This window comes from Vigna unguiculata, chromosome 3 (assembly GCF_004118075.2).
Source record: "Vigna unguiculata cultivar IT97K-499-35 chromosome 3, ASM411807v1, whole genome shotgun sequence".
Classification (NCBI taxonomy): Eukaryota; Viridiplantae; Streptophyta; class Magnoliopsida; order Fabales; family Fabaceae; genus Vigna; species Vigna unguiculata.
The window spans coordinates 59736840-59759469 of NC_040281.1; the positions used below are offsets into that span (position 1 = coordinate 59736840).

The 22630-nt window shown below is 32.3% G+C and overlaps 3 protein-coding genes and 1 long non-coding RNA gene across 4 annotated transcripts; 1 reads left to right on the forward strand and 3 right to left on the reverse strand.

The window, feature by feature from the left end:
- Nucleotides 1-253: 253 nt before the first annotated feature.
- LOC114179543 (enhanced ethylene response protein 5) lies at nt 254-7038 on the forward strand. The gene is made up of 12 exons (XM_028065915.1): nt 254-638; nt 769-862; nt 947-1036; nt 1751-1816; nt 2037-2126; nt 2391-2447; nt 3036-3097; nt 3488-3575; nt 5843-5919; nt 6006-6080; nt 6200-6305; nt 6427-7038. The coding sequence occupies exons 1-12, from the start codon at nt 334-336 to the stop codon at nt 6556-6558; spliced, it is 1242 nt and encodes a 413-aa protein (XP_027921716.1). The 5' UTR covers nt 254-333; the 3' UTR covers nt 6559-7038.
- A 515-nt stretch (nt 7039-7553) lies between these two features.
- Nucleotides 7554-9177, reverse strand: LOC114175588. Its single transcript, XR_003602864.1, has 3 exons — nt 8985-9177; nt 8797-8877; nt 7554-7750 (listed from the first exon to the last, which is right to left on the reverse strand). It is a non-coding gene; the product is annotated as an uncharacterized LOC114175588 (long non-coding RNA).
- A 4795-nt stretch (nt 9178-13972) lies between these two features.
- Nucleotides 13973-16584, reverse strand: LOC114177188. The gene is made up of 2 exons (XM_028062444.1): nt 16331-16584; nt 13973-14647 (listed from the first exon to the last, which is right to left on the reverse strand). The coding sequence occupies exons 1-2, from the start codon at nt 16434-16436 to the stop codon at nt 14313-14315; spliced, it is 441 nt and encodes a 146-aa protein (XP_027918245.1). The 5' UTR covers nt 16437-16584; the 3' UTR covers nt 13973-14312.
- A 3988-nt stretch (nt 16585-20572) lies between these two features.
- On the reverse strand, nt 20573-22386 carry LOC114177430 (GATA transcription factor 21-like). Its single transcript, XM_028062762.1, has 3 exons — nt 21967-22386; nt 21482-21856; nt 20573-21220 (listed from the first exon to the last, which is right to left on the reverse strand). Exons 1-3 carry the CDS (start codon nt 22168-22170, stop codon nt 20876-20878), a joined length of 924 nt encoding a protein of 307 aa, XP_027918563.1. The 5' UTR covers nt 22171-22386; the 3' UTR covers nt 20573-20875.
- Nucleotides 22387-22630: the final 244 nt, after the last annotated feature.

The following is a 22630-nucleotide window of genomic DNA, read 5'->3' on the forward strand; positions in this document are numbered from 1 at the left end:
AGCACTAGTATTTACGCGGCGTGTCCATTTTCATCATTATCACCACCTACGTCAATTATATCCTTTTATTTAAATAGTTAAAAGATCTTAACTTGACTTTTGTAATAAATAAATAGATCAAACCAGACCAAAGAGTTTCTTAAAATCATCATTCAAACTACATTTAAGTTTAGTTTTTGGGATAGTGGGCCGATCCGTAAATGGGCCGAAGGAGTGAAGAAAAAGCCCAAAATTGGTCTCCCACGAAAGCATTTTTTCAGTAGCAGCTGGGAGCGAGTGTTGTTATTCGGGGGTGGAGAAAGAGTGTTGGGAAGGAAGTAGTAGCAATTAGCGATGGCGTACCTGAGCATGGGAGAAGCTCACAGAAGGATAACAGAGTATCTGAGTCGCTTTTCCGACGCTGTTTCGTCGCAAGATGGAAGTTCGTTCAAGTCTCTCTTTGCTCTCTCCTCCAATTCCCCTTACCTTCTCTCTCTCGCCGACGCTCTCAACCTCTTCCAAGACGCCAATAGACTCATCAAACAATCGGAAAACTATTCTCAGTTCGCTGACATCCTCGTTCCCCTCTTCCGATCCCTCCAAAACTACCGTCAGAACAACTTGCTCGAAGCCTACAACGCTTTCGAAAAAACCGCCAAGTAACTTTACTTCCCCCCCCCCCCCCCCCCCCCCCCTTGTTTTTTTCTCCTTCTTCTTCTTATTGTTATTTGAATTGTTTCAATTGAGTTTACTTCTTTCCTGTGTTTAAATTGGAACCTTGGAGTTCAGTGCGTTTATCCAGGAGTTTCGCAATTGGGAATCCGCGTGGGCTTTGGAAGCTTTGTACGTCATTGTTTACGATATTAGGGTTCTTGCGGAGAAGGTAATCTTTATACTTAGCTGTGATATTTTCTCTTTATGTGGAAGTTTGGTTGGGTCTGTGATTTTTTTTTTCTTTTAATTTTAGGCTGATAAAGAATTGGCTTCCAATGGGAAGTCTCCCGAGAAGTTGAAAGGCGCTGGTTCCGTCCTTATGAAAGTTTTTGGCACCCTTGCGGTATGTGATTGTTTCCGTCAACTCATTTTCATTTGAAATCCAGTTATTTTTTTCAAATTTAGTTTGGAATCGATAATTTCAAATCCAATTTTGTGTCATAGACGCCCTTACTAAACAGGCGCAAATGATGCAAATGATTATTGCAGCTAGGTTTAGTATCTGACTCTCTCTCTCTCTCTTGCTTCGAAGCCAATAAATATGCTGTGGATTTTATATCTTCCGGAAACTTAGATATAGAAGATAAACACTAACCGTAACCAACATACGTGTTTTCGTAAAAAAATTAGTATTTTTGTTGCTGATAATTTGTCATAATTCACTTTCTTGTCTATTAGAACTAGGTGGAAGAGGAGATAATGGGATTAACACTCATCAAACACGTGATATTTAGCCGTAGAGAACATCCAAATTAAACATAAAAAATGTTTATTATAGATTTCCACTTTATTGTAGTATTATATTTGGCCAACTTAGAACCTAATTGTTCGTGTAGCACTTACGACGAATTTTTTCTGCTATGTCTGCGTATTCTTCTAGTGTTCTGCATACTTTGGAAGAAAGCCTACATTCCGTCCAAGGAAAAAAAATTGTCCATGCTTTGTGTTTTCTATCTACTTCTATGTTAATTGATTGCTGACTGCTTCAAGTGATTGTGTGGAATTTTGCTTTCATATCATAGGTATTATACTAAATCATAACTCAATTCCATTCCAGGGAAAAGGCTCTAAGCGTGTTGGAGCGTTATATGTAACTTGTCAATTATTCAAGATTTACTTTAAGGTATTTGTTGCTGCTTTTTCTTCCCTTTTTAATGGTTCATACTTTCATAGTTTATGATCTCATTTGTTGATATGCAATGGCACTAATATGAACTTGTATATTGGAGTAATCGTATGTGTGACATGTCCAATGGGATCAGGGGCTCGGACAGGGATGACATGAGATTTGTGGTTGAAAATTGAAATTAGAGTTTGATTTTTATTCTGTGAATGTCTTGCAGCTTGGCACAGTCCACCTTTGTCGTAGCGTAATAAGAAGCATTGAAACTGCACGTATATTTGATTTTGAGGAATTTCCCAAAAGAGACAAGGTTAGAAATGAGTTAATTTGTATGGGTTTAATTTTTATGCTATGTTAGTTTGAAGATTTTTGTTCTAGCAACCATTTAAAAATTATTTTAGGTACGTAATTCAAAATAAGTGTGCAAAAGTCAAGTCAATAACTCTACCATGCACTGACAACCTATGATTGGATTGGATGACATTGTAAAATTTTATACACGTAGTGTATTTTGATTAAATTCAATTTATTATACACATAATTTCTGATTATCTATCTTTGTGATGTATTTCAGGTTACTTACATGTACTATACAGGTCGTCTTGAAGTTTTCAATGAAAATTTTTCTGCTGTAAGTAATCAATATTTCTCTTAATTCAACTTATGACCTGCTTGTTTACTATGTTTGGACACATTCTTTAATGTGTGCTCTGTAATTTTGGGTAACTGTACCTTGTTCACATTCCTTCTTAGTTGATGCACTTTCAATAGAAAGCTGTTTTCCTAAATAGTTGCAAGCAAAACTGAATTGAAACATACTTGTTTTAAGTTATTATCATTACTAATTTTTTTGAAGGATATTACCCCAGTCTTGTATCAGCCTAATAAAGAAAAAAGGGGACAAAATAGTAAAACAACCACATTGTCACTATTTTCAACTTGTTAACATTTGGATAATTGAAAATAACACTTTAGGTAATTTAATAAAAGAATTGAAGAGTTAAGCACTATAATGAACACATTTTCTTTCATAAACAAAATTAAAAGTAAATGTACTTGCTTGTATGCTGATTGTTGTTGTTATTCTCTCACGGGTGTTTCATCTCCAATTTTCCCTGAATTGTATTTATCCAGCCGTGCAACGGCAAAGAACATTGAAAAATATAACCTTTGAAATTTTATTAAATTATTTATACAGTTTATACTTTTAATTTGACAGGCTGATTATAAATTATCGTATGCCTTGAAGTATTGCAATCCTCAAAGTACAGCCAATATAAGGTTTGGTTCAGGTGTGCCAACTGTTTGCATGAAATGATTAATGAGTTGGTTGTATGTATATATTTTACTTTATACTTATACTTGCACTATAAATATGTCTATTTTTGTGGACACATCAACCACCAAGCTTTAAAATTGTTTGTGCATTCTCTTAGAAATAGTTTATTAACACAATTTTTCTCATATAATTTATCTGTCAAATACTGTTGTTTTTACTAAGCCAATAAAAGAAATATCTGAATAAGTTAAATGAATACGTACCTGTTAGAGGTTGAATAGCTTTGGTTGATAAAAAATTTCATCTCATAGTTAAAGGAATGTAATAAAAGAAAGCCATATAAACTATCTTTTCGAGTATAAGGTGTGTGACTTAATGTTTTTTGGGCATAGGATGATACTGAAACATCTAATTCCAGTGAAGCTTTCGATTGGTATATTACCTAAAAGCAGTCTCTTGGAGAAGTACAATCTACTTGAGGTATGTCAGGTGCTTTCTTGAGGATTTTTACTTTTCATCTTTCTGTGTTACTATAAATACTTTTGTCTTATTTTTATTGATTGTAAACCTTTTAGATGCGATAGGTGTCAAATCTGTTATGTTTCCTTATAAGCCATAACCCTTGGGGCTTGTTTGAATACAACTATTTCATTAAGACTTGTAGTAGAAGAAATAAGAAAAGAAAAGTGAAAATAGTTTCTACATAAATTAATTTGCAGAAACTTTCTTATTTTAACTTAGTTGAGAGTAAAAAGATAATGTAAAATTGAGGGCTTAAGAAATACCTTTTGTGATCTTCTATTTATAATGATAAAAACTGATACAATGGAAGATGAAAGATCTAAAGACTACCCTAGATTCCTAGTTACAACTCACAGAATGCACTAGACTCTTAGGTACAAGACTAGGTGATAATCATGATTACAGCAGATAAATGATTCCCAATGCACTATTTATTACTTATTTTAACATTTCCCCTCAAGTTGGAGCATATAAATTGTATGACCCAAGCTTGGAATAGATAAACTCAATCCAAGTCTCTTAAGAACTTGGTCAGCACATTTGCAAGCTGGTAATTTGATCCGACAAACATAGCACAAACTTTTTTAGACAACATTTTTCTCGGATGAGACAATAGATGTGGGAGCCCTGACTTAGAACAAGATGCACTATGACACAACCAACAACTAAAAGAATTGGATAACTGATTATAATAGACTTCAAGAGTGTGCTATCAAAATCAAAAGCACAATGAAGTCCAAATAACTCCATTGGCAAAGACAATTTGAGCACAAACTGCAAAGTAGACATCTAGCTTTGAAAAAAATATTTGGAGATGTTTCGGTGACAAACGTTACTGGCATATGACAATGGCCAGCAGACATCAAACTTGGCTGGCAGCAGCCAGAGGCCAATAAACAACCAACAAAAACTTTGGAGAATAATATTAGATGGTGGTGCACAACCGCATAACTTCAATTAGGATGATTTTGTCAAAGAAAACCGCCATCAACAACATATGGCGGCCAGTAGTGGTGAACAGTGACAGAGTGTTGCAGACTAGATTTCCATCAACAACAAATGACAGCTAATAGTGGCGGACAACGATAAATTGCGACGGACAAGATTGCCATCAACAACAGATGGTTGTCAACTGTGACTGACAACGATAAACTATGGCCGACAAGAAGATTATCATCGATGATCTGCGTGGACAATGGCAAATAGATGATACTTTTATGGAAAAGGACATGACAGACACCATATGCCTAGCAGCAGAAGACGAATGGCGTGATTGGCAAAATTCCAGCAGAAGACAAATAGTACCTAGTTGGAATTGAACCACTAAAAATGATTGAGACAAATAAGCTATTCCTTGCAGGCTTGACATATTTCCCAAATCATTGGGAATAGACTAGAAATAGACTCCCCCTCACGCTATGAGTAACCTTCAGCCCATAACTTTGGTTGTGAAATTCCTTGGCAACTGATCTAGATAGTTGGTAGCAAGATAAGCCAAATCCAAAGTGCTGGACAATTGTGCTATTAAGGAAACAAGTTCTCGTCCAATAGGGATGTCAATATCTCTAGATTTGTGATGGGGTTCTTCACTTGGAGAGTTCACATGCAAAGATGCACATAGCATGTGGAGCTAGTTCGACTCTCTTCCCAAAGTTTAATTTTAACTTATCCACATACTAATTTGAGCTCAAAGAATTTATTGATTAATGACTAGGCTAACCCTGCTCAGACAAGTCAAAATGAAATAAATGAAATTGATTATGATTGAGTGTAAGTTTGCTGGCCATATACCCCTTTAAGTTCCTGATTGGAACTCATCTTTTTATAGGATTTTTTTTTTAATAAACATACTTTGTAATAGAATAATTTATATTCAAAATATGATCATCCCGGTACTGATGATGGTTATTATGTTTATGCTTCTGCCACAATTAGTAATAACATATGGTATACCCGTTTGTTAGAATTTCATGAATCATAACATCTATTTTCAGAATGGTTACTTCTCTAGGAAATTTTGTTATTTTATTCAAAGGGAAATTTTTGAAAAACATTTCGTTATCATCAAGCTCTGGGAAAATGTGTAGTGGCTGTTTATATTGTAGAATAATTTTTCTGAGAAGACATGCATCAGCGTTATTGCATTTGGTAGTTGACATTTACAGTATTTACATCTTTATGTGCCTTGAAATGTTAATTGTAGTAGTCTTTTTTACCTTGGACAGTATATTAATATTGTACAAGCTCTAAGAAGGGGTGACCTTCGGCTTCTTCGACGTGCACTCCAAGAGCATGAAGACCGGTATAATTGCCCATCATTCTTTCATTATTGTGATCCGTTGTTCCTATGTTTAATCAAGAGGGCATAATAGAATTCACTTCTTGTAGGTTCTTGAGATCAGGTGTATATCTTGTCCTGGAGAAGTTAGAACTTCAAGTTTACCAGAGATTAGTAAAGAAGATGTAAGAATCCAGTATCACCGTTGCACCCTCTTATACCAAAGCATATTAGGATTAATAAATGACTTGACTATTTACTGAAATCATCATTTTCATTTTATTACTGGGTTGTAACATGGCAGTTACATCATTCAAAAGCAGAAGGACCCAAACAGAGCTCATCAGGTGAAGTTAGAAGTTATTGTTAAAGCGTTAAAATGGCTTGAAATTGATATGGACGTGGATGAGGTAATTTTTTAAAATTCCCTCATTGCTTTCTACTGCTTACAGCTTATTCCTTCAAAAATAAGTGAAGGAAGATATGTTTTTTTAGTAATATTTTGTTTTATGACATGTGGTGCTTTTGCAGGTAGAGTGTATAATGGCGATACTGATATTTAAAAATCTTATGAAAGGTTACTTTGCCCATAAAAGCAAAGTGGTTGTATTGAGCAAGCAAGACCCTTTCCCTAAATTAAATGGAAAGCCTGTCAATGCTTAGGGACAATGTCATTGATGACACTGAAATTCAGAGGGGCGAGGAAGCATGGTAATGACAGAGTGACTTTGTGACAGTTTTTCAACCGTAAGTTGTTGTATTGAATGTTCGAGAATTCTTCCAAACATTTGGATCATCAAAATATCATAGCGCTGCTTCAGCTTTAAAGCAAATCCATCACTATTTTGTTTTGATGCTAGCTCCCACAGATTGAATTGTAGCTTAGCTTCCACTTGTGTACTGCAAAGATGCTATAGGTGGAAATAAACCATTGAAGATATTGAGCTCATTGCAATAACCTTTTTTTTTTTTGCCTGAGGCTATGGATCTATTGTTGATACTGGACATATGTTTACATCTCCCAATTTCTTCTCTGTTTTTTAAAACGTTCAGGAGTTATTTTCCTAGGTGTTGCGGTTGTATGTGTTGGATGATGCTCCAGTTCTTTTTCCTACTGTAACAAAAAACTAATTTTTTGTCCAAGATCCCATAAAGATATCATGATTCCTTTGATCCACTGATAAAAACATACCAAGATCTTGTTGCAATTGATCCAAGATGTTACTATAATATTATTTTTGGCAGCGTTTGTATTAGGGGTTAGCGATGTGAGCTCATCCGTTCCGATTCGGCTTATTTTCACATTTGGTTGGGATAGACTAACCAGTGTTTCCCTAACTTCGGGCTAGCAAACTGGCACACATAACTAAAATAAAAAATAAAAAAGCTATTTTTTTTAATGTTTAATTTTAAATTTAAGTATCTTAACTAAAGAATTTCTACAAGTGAAATAATTAAAAATAAATAAATATTAATGATTTATTATTTATTATAAGTAAATGAAGAAATGTAGTCAGAAAATATTAAGAGTTAGCCAAGTAATGAAGTGTATATGACATTCCATTTAATGGATAAATTTTAATAAATAAAACATCACATAATTATAATATATGAAATAGAGGAATCAAACTTTTACAATTATCCAAAATATACCAAGATAAAAGTATTATAGATATAGAATAATGTCATAAGCATGTTTCATAAAACAAAATAGTTTAGTTAAAAGATTGCTCACATAGCAAGAAATTACAAGGGAAAAGCAGTTTTAAAAGGTGCTCAAAACAACGATAACAAAAATGCTTACACTAAAGAGTAGCATCTCTGCTATCCGCACGATCACTAGAAGTTTCCACATCTGCTGACACCAACATTAGTGATCATTACAAAAAGAAAAAGTCAAATAAAAAACAGACATAGAGAGAAAAGGTAAGCTAAAGAAAATTTGATAAATAAGCAAGCACAAAGCGTGATAGCAAACAATAAAAGACTTTGTAACTCAATCATCCAGATAAATGTAGTGAAATCAGATTCACTGTTGTTTGCACTTGTAGTGACCTCTACTGCTCTACAGAGCCATTTCCAATGGGTTTCACTCTACCACCATAAGGTTAGTCCAATAATCATCTAAGGTCATTATCCTGTCAAAGACTAGGACTTTATGCTACTCTCACCACTTGAATTAGTCTATTTTTGAATTAGTCTATTTTATGTGAGTCTGACTGATTCATTAGAGTGTCAAGAAGCAGCTCTTGAATCCTTATTTCATTACATACACTACAAGAAAACCATCATAAAGTCTCTCAAAGAAACTTATGGAATTACATCAAACATATACCATATACATATTCTCACACGTCAATTCTCATCTCATACCAAGCACAACAATTTCAGGTCAAAATATTTCATAATACATGCATAGCCACATACTTCATGTTTTCTCAAAGAATACAATCACCCACAAATTAAATAAGAGTATTAAAAACAAGTCTGCACCACTCTCGCTTAGGCTAGAAGGTCTCGCCCCTCGCTTAAGCCAGAACCTTCTCGTCTAGGCGAGAACTCGAACAACAAGCACAATGCACATCCGCGAGTTCTTGTTTAAGCTAGACTTTTTCGCTTAAGCGAGATTGCTCTCACTTGGGCGAGAATTCTCGCTTGAGCAACAACTCTCGTAAAGATAAAGGAGAGTTCTGCTACTCTCGCTTAGGCTAAAGGATTCTCGCCTGAGCGAGAATAGCAGTTTCTCTCCTACTCCTACATACAACATTAGAAATCCAGCCAAAAAATCATATACAGTATATTTTCACAGAATCACAATCATTATCCAAGCATTTTAAACACGAAACAGAACCAAAACAAGCAAGATATTTTTAAAACGTGAAAAACCATAGCTTCCCTTACCTTGACTGACGCTGACGTGAGGGGGAGGGGAAGAAAACTCCAAGTGGGAAGTACTGGAAAATCCAAATACAGCTTAAGAAGCTGACATGCAAGAACACAGGGAAAGAAATGAGATCTTGATCGAACTTAGACAAAGATGAAACTTCAAAGAATAAAAATAAAAGAGTGCGAAGTTGGGGTTAACTTACTCATAGGAAAGGAACGTTCGGTTCGTTCCGACAAGAACTCCACAAAAGTCCCAATTTCACTCTTTGCTTCAAGAAGTGGTGGAAACTAAGTTAGAATATGAGAAAATACGTGGAACAGTTGTTGTGAAGGAGTGAGTTTTGAGAGAAAAAGGAGAGGAAGCTAAGTGGAGAAAGTAGAGTGAGAGGAGTTTGAAAGTTCTTTTTTTCTGAAAGTAAAAAAATATGTGGGCTGACTTGGGCCTTTTTAATCAAATCAGGCCAAAAAATTTCAAAACAAAAGTGGGCTTTACGGTGTACATTAAACACATTATATTAACGAAATAATTAATAAAACTATTTAAGTATATTCAATACATGGAAAATTATGTGTAACCAAATATTGAAAAGAATTTGATCAGTCTGGACTATCAATTATATGGGACATGGTTCGCTGGACTTAGGTCCAACTAATGTGATTAATGTCCAACGAAGCTGTACTTTTTTTTACAGCAAGCTACATAATTACATAATAGTCTTTCAAGATATGAAGTGTTATTAACATATGAAGTGTTAAGATCTATTTAAATCTAACTAATAGTATCATAATTATTATTTTTTAACTTAAGCACTTTTTCGACACATCTTAAAAGACCTCATAACACAGTTTGAACATGAGTAAAAAATAGTAAATCAGTATCTCTTAATTAAACCATTCCTAGATACCATTACCATAAAAAAGTAAGAACAAAACTATAAATTTCCGAAACATTTTTTCCGGTTTTTGTTACAAGATTTAACCAGCTGTTGAGATATATGGTTTTTTTTTTAATTAGAACTTTGTTATAGTTGGATGTTATTATCGTAAAACTGTAGCAAATTTTAATATAAATTACATAATTTTAATTTTAAGCTACTTGTCATTCTCAGCTTTCTTCATTCTATTGAGATTGTTGTAATCAGACATCACAAAACAAGGAAGAATCCAATTTTTAATGTGTGCAATAGTTTAATAATCCCACTAAGTTAGAAGCTATTACTAGATACATGCCATTCGAATCTTCCATCACTACACCAATCCTAGTGGATTCTGGTACAATTCAAAGTTAAACTTAGAAATAAATGTTTCCTTTATCATTGATTTTATGTAGCACATTAATTGTGTTACAATTAACATTTTAAGGTGATGCAGCGGGGGAAGTAGGGGTAAATTGAAAAGGTCCATGTATTATTGGAAAAGCATGTGGTGACTGACAGACTTTGGTACTTGAATTACTGCTATATGACAATTATAGTACGTAAGATGAAGATGGTCCAGCCACTGCACAGAGAAAATTCAATAAGACAAGAACTGCATATGGTGGCCTAAACACACCAAAATGAGACAAATCCTCTTTTCAGGATTCCCGTTTTGGATGAAGACTTAAGCAAAAACTACCATAATGCAAAGTCCTGTATACTTTCACAACTTGTGCCACTACTACACGCTCAGTTTCTGGGTTTTTTGTGCTTCTTCAAACAACTTTTATGACTTGGAAGTTAAAGAAATAGACCACTTTATCAAAATCTTCTTCTGAAGCAGAATATAAATCCTTAGCTTCACTATCTCTTTCAAGATTTACATGTCTCGGTTTCTGCCCTTTATTCAACCTTATGTGACAATAGTTCTGCCATTCACATTGCCAAAAATCTGACTTTCTATGAGAGAACCAAGCATGGCATAGATATATATTTGTTATGTCTTCTATTTTTATGATTGTTAGGTTTAATTTTACGATTGTTAGGTTTGTTACATCTGCTTTTGCAGTTTTCCCCATTGTATATAAGCCCTTCTATAGTGTTCTTTTGTAAGCATCTTCTTTCTCAATCAATAATATGAGAAGTTCTCGTTTAAGCAGAAAACGTTGAGGAGATATTTTCTAAGTGTTGCAGCTGTATATGATGATACTCGAATTATTTTTCCCACTGTAACAAAAAACTAGTTTTGTGTCGAAGATCCCAGAGAGATATTTAACAAACATTGAAGTCATGATTGGTGTGAGCTACTGATAAAAGCATACCATGATCTTGTTGCAATTGATCGAAGATATTACGACAATATATTTTTTTCTTGCAGTGTTTGTATTAGGGTTAGCAATGTAAGCTCATCCGTTCCTGTTTGGCTTATTTCACATTTGGATGGGATAGAATAGCGCAAACCGGCACACATAAATTTTAAAAAAGTTAAAAAAAAACAAAAAAGTCAGCAGAGCCTTTTTTTTTTATGTTTAATTTTAAATTTAAGTATCTTATAAAACTAAAGAATTTCTACAGGTAAAATAATTGAAAAAATAAATATTAATAACTTATTGTTTGTGTAAATTAATGAAGAAACATACTGAGAACAAAAAGTAATCAAGTAATAAAGTAGAGGTTAAATATATTATATTAACAAAATAATTATATTCAACACAATGAAAAATTATATGTAACCAAATATTGAAAAGAATTTGAGCAGTCTGAACTATCAGGTTATAGGGTGTTTTCCTGCCCTCCTCTTTTTTCTTCCTACACCTCATAAAACCTGTGATTCCCAAACTTTCTTTCATTAAAATTATAATAAAAAATTTTGCATCTCTACTTTTTAATATTTTTTGGATTAGGTTTTTGGATAGTATTTTTGGATTTGAACAGTGTCTTTTGGAATACTTCATCTGGATTAAATGTTACGAAAATTAATTTCGAAAACAATCGATCTAAAATATAAAAATATTGTCAATGTTCTGAAAAAATATATTTCAACACTCAATCTAAAATGAATGTATTTTTTTGAAATACATAATTTCAAAATTATAATTTTAAATAATAAATATTTCGGAAGGTATAACCATATCTAAAATTACTTTCTGGAATGTTCATCTCGATATGTATCTAAAAAAATTTCGGAACAGTAAAAAGAAAACTATTTATTTTAATAATATGTTTTTGAAACCTTATATTGAACAGAGATATAACTAAATTATAATATATAAAGATAACTAAGTTTACTTGTAAGTCTTCACGTATCCTTGTCTGATACATATATATGTGTCTAATACTTTAAGATACTTTAGCAATATTTATTAATGAAGCATAAATTTTATGAATTAGTATTATTTTTATAATGACAATAATTTTTATGATTTTGTTGACAATGTTCAATACATATGATTTTAATTTAGAATCACACCATAACAATTATATATTTATCATGTTTTTAACAATTATTTTACGTTTTTAAATAAACATTATTAGGTATTGTATTATTATTTTCAAAATAAATATACCGATATCCGTAAATCATAGAAAAAGGTACATATTTTAGGTGAAAAAGGTCAATGTGTTAGTTTTATTACACAATTCCATCACTATAGCATTTCTTAGAGTGATATATTTGAAGTTGGTTGTGTGAATGAGGCAATTTTACACACGAACTTATCAGTGCCATTATTGAATAGATAATCTAATTTCTTAAAGGAGGTGAATTTTAAATTTAATTAATGAATATATGAACAAACAGATCATATTTTGATACCTCTTAAACACGTTCCCAACACTTTTTTTTTTTAAATGTATCATAATTAATTTTTTTAACTTAAGCACTTTTTTCGACACATCTTAAAAGACCTCATAACACAGTTTGAACATGAGTAAAAAGAAGAAGTAAATCATAAAAAGGTAAAAAGAACAAAAAAGATTTTATAAATTTTCGTAACATTTTTTCCGCTTTTTACAACAAGATTTAACTAGCTGTTGAGATATATGGTTTTTTAATTACAATTTTATTATAGAGGATGTTATTATCATAAAACTGTAGCAATTTTGCTTTTATAATATAAATTACATAATTTTAGTTTTAAGCTACTTGTCATTCAGATTGTGGGAATCAGACATCACAAAAACAAGGAATAATCCAATTTTTTGTGTGTGCAATAGTTTAATCGCCCAAGGTTAGAACCTATTACTTGATACATACCATTCTAATCTTCCATCACTAGACCAATCCTGGTAAATTATATGATACAGTTCCAAGTTAAACTTACAAAGAATGTTTCTTTTTCCTTTGGAAATATCGCATGAATGTAGCACATTAATTATGTTACGATTCACATTTTATGGTTATGCAGTGGGGGAAGTAGGGGTAAATTCAAAAGATCCATGTATTATTAGAATAATGTGTGAACAGAAGAAAAAGCATGTGGTGACTGACAGGCTTTGATATTTGAATTACTGCTACATGACAATTAGTACGTAAGATGAAGATGGTCCAGCCACTGTATAGATAAAATTCAATGAGACAAGAACTGCATATGGTGGCCAAAACAAAGCAAAATGAGACAAACCCTCTTCTCTAGATTTCCGTTTTGGATTAGGGCTCAAGCAAAAAACTAGTATAATTCAAAGTCCTGTATACTGTTAGCCAAACAGTACCTTGACAGTTTGGATTTCCAACCAAATTGCTAAATAGAGAAAGAAAAACGAATCAAAGGGGGCTTTTACTTTGTTACATGAGTTTAACATGCCGTCTACATTTCATCTTGGTCCTTCACTTTTGGCCAAATCCAACATTCATGAAGGTGTCACGCTGCCATAAGCATGCTTATTTATTTTCAATACGATAGAATTAATTGTTATATAAAAAATTGATCACTCATTCAGCACTCAGAACATGCATCATCAACCGCTGGCTATAAACCGAAGTGGCAGCAATGCATTTGGAGACCATTATGGCCACCTGAAGCAAGTAGATACCAAAACGACACACACTGCATTAATTACGCACACAAGCAACTTAAATGGAGAACAAGGTCATATGTGTAGTTACAATCTGCTGCTAATATCACTATCATCTCTTCTGTCCTCTTTTGCATATACTCTCTGCGTCCACCACATTTCGTAGAATTTATTCATTAGAGTAATAACTGGCACGTAGCCCTATCATAACAATTACAGATATCACATTTAAGAGAATGAATACAATTGACAAGTAGAGATCCGGTAGTAGGGTATAATGGTTCCCTCTTTTCAATGATATTTGTTGATGTATCAACTCAATAATATTCTTGTACAATATCCTTTGTTTAATGTAAATGAGACGAAGGATACAGTTATCCCCAAGCAATTGCTCAGCTGTCATGCATACATGACTCATTAGGTTCAGTTTGACAGGATACCTGTTTTTCTAAAACTAATGCAATACAATTAACTCATTTCTATCCACCAAAAAAATGGAATTGGGAAGAGATGAGTCTGTCAAATTCAAACGCCTAAAAGTTGCATTGAAACTATTTAATCAGTCAGTAATGTGGTGATGTTAGAGAACGAGAGTGAAAGTCAAAATTTTGGTATTGACTTTGCTCGGAGGAACTGCTTAAGAATGGCCTTTTCTTCATCAATTTGTTTTTTCTCTACAGGGTTCTTAGGTTTCAGTTTTCTTTTCTCCTCTAGCATCCACTGGAAAATTTCACGTTGTACTTCTTCAGGGATAGGAGCCTGCATTTGCACAGGTGTCGTGACAGGAAAAATGAGATTATCGTAATTTAAATCAATTGAGCTTGTGACGGGTTCAGGATGAACTTCAACACTAGCTTTTGCCTTGTGAGATTTTTGTGCTGTTCTTCTAGTAACCTCCACTGAATCTCTTCGTTTTGCACTTGCAAATAGAAAAGCTGCAATCAAATGTCAGAGAAAAGAAAAAAAGAAACAAACACCGATCAGTATATTTTAAATGATCCTCTAACTAAAAGCCAACAGGCGCATGCTAGGATTCGACTTTACTAAATTGAGAGAATGCACTTTAGAGGATAAAGCCCAATTACAGATGTTGATTAGAAAATCAACAGTTTAAAATTTTGAAAAAAAAATAAAAATAAAAATAAAATCTAAAATTAATTATAAACACTTCATTCTTTAAAGGAGTTAAATTCCTAATGCTAAGGTATACATCTAATTATTTTTTTTCTTCTTAACATCAACCACAAACGATTTTTTAACTTCAATGCAACATCAAGTTACAAATACAAGAATAGCCATGAATACTATCTGTCAAGCTGATTATTTTCGTATCATACTTTTTAAATTATAAAACACAATCTTATTGAAAAGAATGTCCTAAATACATTAAATAGTTCATCAAGGGATTAAATAATTAGTTATGCCTTAACTTTGTAATTGACATAACTCAAGTGGCCAATGGCTTAGTGTGGTAGAATTATTGACCATAGCTATTTCATCAAACTGCAAAATACGAAGGTGTTATTTAAAAAATAAAAGGTATCAATCACTAAACTGTCATTTTCTCACATTTCCATCAATGTAACCAAGAAACGAAAAGAGAAAAAAACATCAGTACCACTCATTTTTAAACATACATTTAATTCTTACAACCTGAACCACCGTGATACTAATTTTACATGCTTTCTGAGCAAGTTGTACAGTACTAACAGAAAAATCATGTTACACAAATCCAAAAAGTACCAGTTCTCCCGTCACAACACGCAGTTACGTAATAAAAGCGTTCATTTACCAATAAAAGTGACTAAAATCCAAAACCCACCAGCAATGATAACCATTAAGATGCGCCAATTATTGCCCTTAAACCCTCCCTCCAATGCCCCCAAACACCCAAATAGACTCTAATTTCAACTTCATCAATTTTGGATTTAAGGAGCTCCTTTCTTAAATGTCATTCAAATACAAAAGAAACAATCCCCACATTACATTCACACCTTAATATCAGTGATAACATTTCCTAGTACAGCCATCCATCATAACCAATAAGAAAAAAATTATGATAAACCAAAGTAAAAATACATAAGTTTTTCAGCATAGTAGAGTAGTATATCATGAATATCGTCATCTCCATATGAACAACATACTTAAATTGATATCTACAGCAATCAAGCCAGTCAGCAAAAACACCTCAATCAAAGATGTCTTTCTTACAGTTTCAATGTTATTTATTACCCTAAACACTCCTATGGACCTTTTTTTTCTGTTAAAGAACACAAAATCCTCCACTGTAGATAGTTCTGCTTGATCAGGTAAGATTATTACGGGTGAAAAAAATTTCCCTTTCGAGTATCAATAAAGTGTATAATTCAAGGAAGTGAAGCACGTGCACGTGCACGTGCAAATGCAAGTACACGAGGCATGAAGGAATCTTATTCGAAAGAAAAAAAAAAAAAAAAAGCAACTCAATCTTGTTAAGCAATGTGTCGAACACCTGAAAGGCAAAAACTGAAGAGGGCAATGTAACCGACGATATCAATAAGAAGCAAGAACCCAGTATTGAAATAAATAAATGAAGGAATGAAGCACAATAATGGATGCAGAAAGGGACATAAAGAGACCTCCAAGAGCAAGGTTAGAGAGCAGCAAAAGGCGCCAAATGAACTTGCAGCGCTTCATAAGCAACCCAGTTGGAGGTGCAGGTGGGGGAGTCTCGCCCATTGTCATTTCTTCAAACAGAATGATGATCACTCTGCACTGTGATCTGCTACAGAACAAACCTCAGATGTTCACGTTCTTGATCTTCACACATCACGAGTCATTGTAACGCCATTGTCTTTTGTCTCTTCTCTTGTCAACTTTTCCCAACATCAAGTCATGTTGGATTTTGACCTTTTATTTAGGGCCCATTCTCTTACACATGGAAACATTGATGCCCAAAATGGGCCATCATACGGCCCAATCATAAACCGTTCCGTTTCCCAATCTTACCGGAATCTATCATATGTTACCCTTTTTATGGGAAGAGAGAGGAAAACCACGTTATCACTGTTCGAGTAAGATAAAATTAATACAAACCATTTTTTAATATATTTAGTATAATTATATGTTAAATTATTTCATTAAGGTGTTAAAATAATGTTGTTTATTTTAAAGCATGTAAAAGAATATATTTATAAACATTCACTTTACTACAATACTCCCAAAAGGTGTAAGCTAAAGTACCTTTTTCAAAAAAAATAAATAACATTATTTGTAAAATACATGAATATTACCAGCATAAACACATATCAATTATATTTTATTAGTTTTTCGTGCGATTTAAGAAAATAGTGAATAAGAATACTTTTCCAAACCATCATAATAATTGTTTGGGTATATTTATTGTTAATGCAGATAGAATGGAGAATGATTAAACTGTTTCTTTTAGGATATATGAGATGAAGAATGAAAGAAAGGGAATTTGAGACAGCTCATCTTCAACTGTATAATTATCAAAATGATTTTAACTCTTTCTTTTTAATTTTATTGTGCATGGTGATGATGATAATAGTAATATTGATGAAAAAATATTTAAAAATAATATTAATAAAAAATAATATAACATCTAGATAAAATACTAATAAAAGTAATCATGACAATAATAATTAATCAATAATAATTGTTTAATTATACTTTAATGTTTGATTAAAATTGTTTTTAACCACTTACATTTTATTTTAAATTAATTATACTTATTAATTTTTTATTTAAAAACTAGCAATTCATATTTTATTTTAATTTTAACTAACTAACTTTTATTCTATTAATTTTAACAACAAGAGTAAAATTATAATATTACTTTCTCATCTATTAAAATACTTTTTATCTACCATATCTATTAAATCATTTACAAAATTTTATAAATTTTGTTTATAAATTTATTTACTTTCACATTTTCTACCTAAAAGTTGAAATGAGTCAATTCAAATTAAAGGTTAAACCTAGTTAGTCCTCAATAAAAGTCAAGACTAGTTGTTTTGGATCAAACATGGAACTAAATTAACTTAGAATCTAAGGTGGAATTTAATTTGACTTAAAATTGAAATTAAATTGTTTTACCCAAACAAAAATTTAAAATCTAAAATATTTCAATTACTCCATCCAAACAAATTAAGAAATGAAGAAAATTTAAATATAAATAATTCAAATTTTATGCATTTCAATTACTTGAAATTGTTGGAATTTTTCGTCCATTTATACTTTAAAACAAACAACACCATAATTTTTCCATTCAATTTCCTCAAATCTATTTATTTTGGGTACATTAACTATATCTTAAAGGTTTAGAAGAACAAGACTTCAATTGTTATAACTTATGAAACCAAACTCTTATTAATTTGTTTTTTATGTCTTCATGTTGGTATTTTGTCATCAAGATAATATGAAGATACAGTATAGCAACAAAAAAAAAACAAACAGCATAGAATCAAGATTTCCTTCCGGTTTACTAATTTTTAAGAGTTTATAATTTATTTTTAAGATTATGCATAATTAAAGTTTTCGATTTTATGGTGCATCTGTCATGTAATAACATGACATGTTAATCACATCAAATATAGGATTAACTGTACAAAAGTTTTTTTCTCCGCTTACAAGACATAACAAAGATTCTTAGACATTGCAGCAACTAAGGATGGCAAAAATACCCGCGTCCACGGATCCGGAGATAAAATCCACGGCGAATAGTTAGTATCCGCAGATATTTATTACTCCAGGTAGCGGGTATTTTAATACAGATCGGGTATGGGTATCATACTATCCGTACCCACGGGTACCCGTTACCCACAAAATATTAAAATTAAAAATTAATTTATATTTTATTAAGTTAAATTTAATTAAAATTAAAATTGATAGTATATTTTATTATGTCAAATTTAATTATAATTAAAATTTAATTTAATTTATATTTTATTTTTATAATTTTATATTAAAAAAATTATAAAATATATTTGTTTTTAAATATTTACGGGTATCGGGTATCCACGGGTACTCGCGAGTTTTAAAAATATCCACGGATATTTTTCAAACAGATATCCAGCAGGTAAACGGACGGGTAACGGACGAATTTTTTTTTTGCGAGTCGGGTTGCAGATAAGCACTATTCGTACTCGACCCGACCCGTTGTCATCCCTAGTATCCCTAGTAGCAACTCAAAATTCATGTTCCTTTCCAAATTAAATATTAAGTCAACACACATACTTGAGAAGGCAAGTCTCCATTCAACAACCACAAAGTCATATCATATCAAGATCGAAAGTGATCATAAAATGCACAAAACTAAAGAAAACTCTTTCCTATTAAAACTATATTCCTTGGAGAACTCTATTTGCTATAAAATTAAAGATCAAGGTAAATCGTGTCGTTTTGCTTGTGTTAGTGATTTTTTTTATTGAAAATCAGGACTTCAACATATTTATATGAATGAATATGTAATAATTAATCTTAATTTAATGCATTAATTTATGAGTATAGAAGTGATTTATTTAGCTAAAAAAGGTAAAATACAAGAAAAACAAAGTAAAAGTTTTTTTTTCTTATTCAACTTTCTATCTGAATGTGTGAAGAAAGTTTTTAAAACCACCCATAATCAATTACAATCAAATTCAATAATCCATTATGGAAAGACAGTTTTAAGACGAGACGACCATAAAAATTTATAAACTAATATACATTTATACTAAAATAAGTAAATAGTTAAAATAAATGTATTAAAATAATAAATAAAATAGATTTGTTATTTAAATTTTGATAATGTATTTCAATATACTTTTATTATAAAACATAGTTATTTTATTAATTTAAATTTTATAACAATTTTGTATTTTAACTTAAATTTGATTTTAACTTTACATTTTTTAAATTCATTTTTACATTAAATTATTTTTAAAAAATTATTTTATAAAATATTTCTAAATACATTAATATACAATAAAATTTACTTTATCACATCAATAAAATTTCCGTAAATTCACTTTTTCTTAATAAAAACAATCTTAACTTTTTATTCTTTTTTCTTAATTTTCATTTACTCTCTCAAGTTCACTTTATAATCCAGACCTTATGATAGAAATGGTTAAGAAAATAAATTATTTTTTTATGTTATTAAGTTGTTTAGGAAGTCTCAGAGAGAATTTTACTCTTACTCTAAATAATTTCTCTATTCATTGTTTCCTAAATTTTAAAAAATTAATTTTAAATTTCAGATTAGGAATATATTGATATAATGGACATGATAAACATTATTTTTTCAGTACATATAAACACAGTTTTCACATTCTGGCTGTTTTACTTTATACTAAACCTTACATGTTTATAACAGGTGATATTACTCTTGAAAAATGTTTTTCAAAATCTTTGAACTGGTTAAATATTGATATTGTGCGAAAACACGAGGTAGCAGATAAAAAGAACACAATTCTAATAATCTGATAAGATTTACATACAACACATGCAGCTGTATAAAAAGAGCAACTTAATTAACCATTCAGGGCTTCCTTTCTGGTTTGCATGCAAGCTCATATTATGAAGCAGACAAAGTCCAAATCAAGAGCACAACCCACAAAGAGGTCTCCAAGACACAAAAAGCTGCATCCCGGACATGAATTATCACTGTCATGATTGAGAAGCTCGTCAGGTCAATGTGGAATAATTAATAGCTTTTTAAGTGAGCCCTGGGAAAAGCTTCTATAAAGGACCCCAACCAACGTGGGAACCAAAGAAATAAAGTAGTTCTGTTGCTTTCTCATAACATTCTGCTTAACTTCTCTCTAAACAACACTTATGGAACTTCCAATTCATTAAAATCTCCATCACACTGTTCATCATCGCAATATATCTAAATTTTATTCAATTTTTTCAGATAAAATGAGACATGCATATCAAGAAGAGACCCACACTTTTTGGTCGTCAACTTGCTCAAACCAAACATTATATTACAAAGTACATATATAAGATCGCCCACAACCATGTAACTTTATTATCCCTCCCATTTCCTAACTAACTTACATCCCCTTCTCGCACATATAACTCAAACCATTCATCTCACACAATAATATAAAACTAGCCAGTCATAAGACTGCTACAAGAAACCTAAACAACGTTCTGAAATGAAGCCATGGAAAATTTCATCCGTGGACAAGGCCATATGATAAAGCCATGAGAAGAATGGCAGCCTCCTTCTCGTCCTGGGGGAAAACTTGATGCATAGCCAAGCTCTTTCTTAGGCGTAATGTCAAATCCTCAAAACCAAACTTGTTTCTGCTTTGAGATGCCTTTGCTCCAACTCCATGCTTGCGCTTCTTTTTCATCTGTGCTGCACCCTCACTTCTTGCCTTCTTCTCTTTCTTCTGTAACTTGTTTCCCTTCACAGATTTCTCAGTTTCCAAAATCACTGTTCCATTTCCCGATGCTGCAGCTGCCATGGCTCGTCTCGCCTTCCTCTGTCGAATTCCACAGGCGTTGCATAGTGACTGTCACAAAAATTTTAATTTGATTTCAACAAAATATAATTCTAGTTAATTCTACTTATTACTGAGTATATATATATATATATATATATATATATATATATATATATATATGAATAACCCTTAAAAGTAAAGAGCTGAATTGATTTGTTGGGTACCGGTGTGATTAAACTAAAAACTGATAAAAAGGGTAGAGATTATTTAGTTCGAAAATAGTTAAGTACGGATCCAATATTGGGATTTGTGTTTTAAGATAAGGTGTACCTTGGGGCCTCTTGGTCCACTCCTCCAAAGAGGGGTCTTAGTGGTGTGGCAATCAGCACAAACCCTAACAGTGTTGTTGTTACTGTGGTTTGAACAGTTGTTGCTGCTGCTGTTATCAGTTCCAAGCGGTGACAATGGTTGCTTCTGATCTTCAAACTTATGCACAGTGCTGTCTTCTATATATGCACCAGTTTGATCCGGCACCATCATCTTCTGCATCATTCTCATCTTTGAAGACATCAACTTCACCGAACCATCCTCAGCAGCTGCTTCGTGATCTTCACTCCTCTCTTTCTTCTTCCAAACTGTCACCTTGAGCTCACTTTCTGCCACCGAGTGATCCCATGATCCCACGGTAGGGTTAATCTTCTCAGCCTAAATAAAGATGGCATGATCAAAATTAACAAAAAGATATGGTAACATATCATAGTGATCATAAAGATTATAAATATATATGAATCTCAATTAGTTGAAGTATGTCTCACCTCTTCATGACCTGATAAGTGCTTTGTTGGTTCCCAGTAGTGTGATCCAGCTTCTTGATCTGGAGGGTTGAAGAGGACGGGATATGAGGAAGATAGAGAAGAAAAAGAAGGGTAAGTTTGATGAGTGGGAGTGAAGAGCTCATGGTTTTGATCTTCATTAAGATCTAGAGGAATCACAGAAGAGTGGCGATAGGCTGGAATCATGATGGAAGCTCACATAAAAACAGGCACACGCAGACAAACCAAGCCACACAGAAATCCAAGAGAGAGAGAGAGAGAGAAACAGAAAGGGATCAGCGCAATCTGCAAACTGAAACGGTTTTCCTTTTGTCTAATACAAAGGTGGAAGAGGATTTAGAGAGAGAAGATAGAGAGAAAGGAAATGGCGAACAGTTCCTATAGCTACTCTTATAAAGAACGGAAACCACAGGGATAAGTTTACATCATCATATACTACTTGAATCTATACCATATGATCTTTTATTGATCACCACATTTTTGTTTTGTTTTGTAATACTAAATTAAATGGATACAATTCAATTAAATTTTTTGTATTATTATTTTAACTCCACTGATTCATAAACTAACCTTGGTATAGTTATGGTTGACTCATTAAGTTGTCACAATCAGTAGAAAATAACGTAATTTCTCGTTTTTGTTCGCC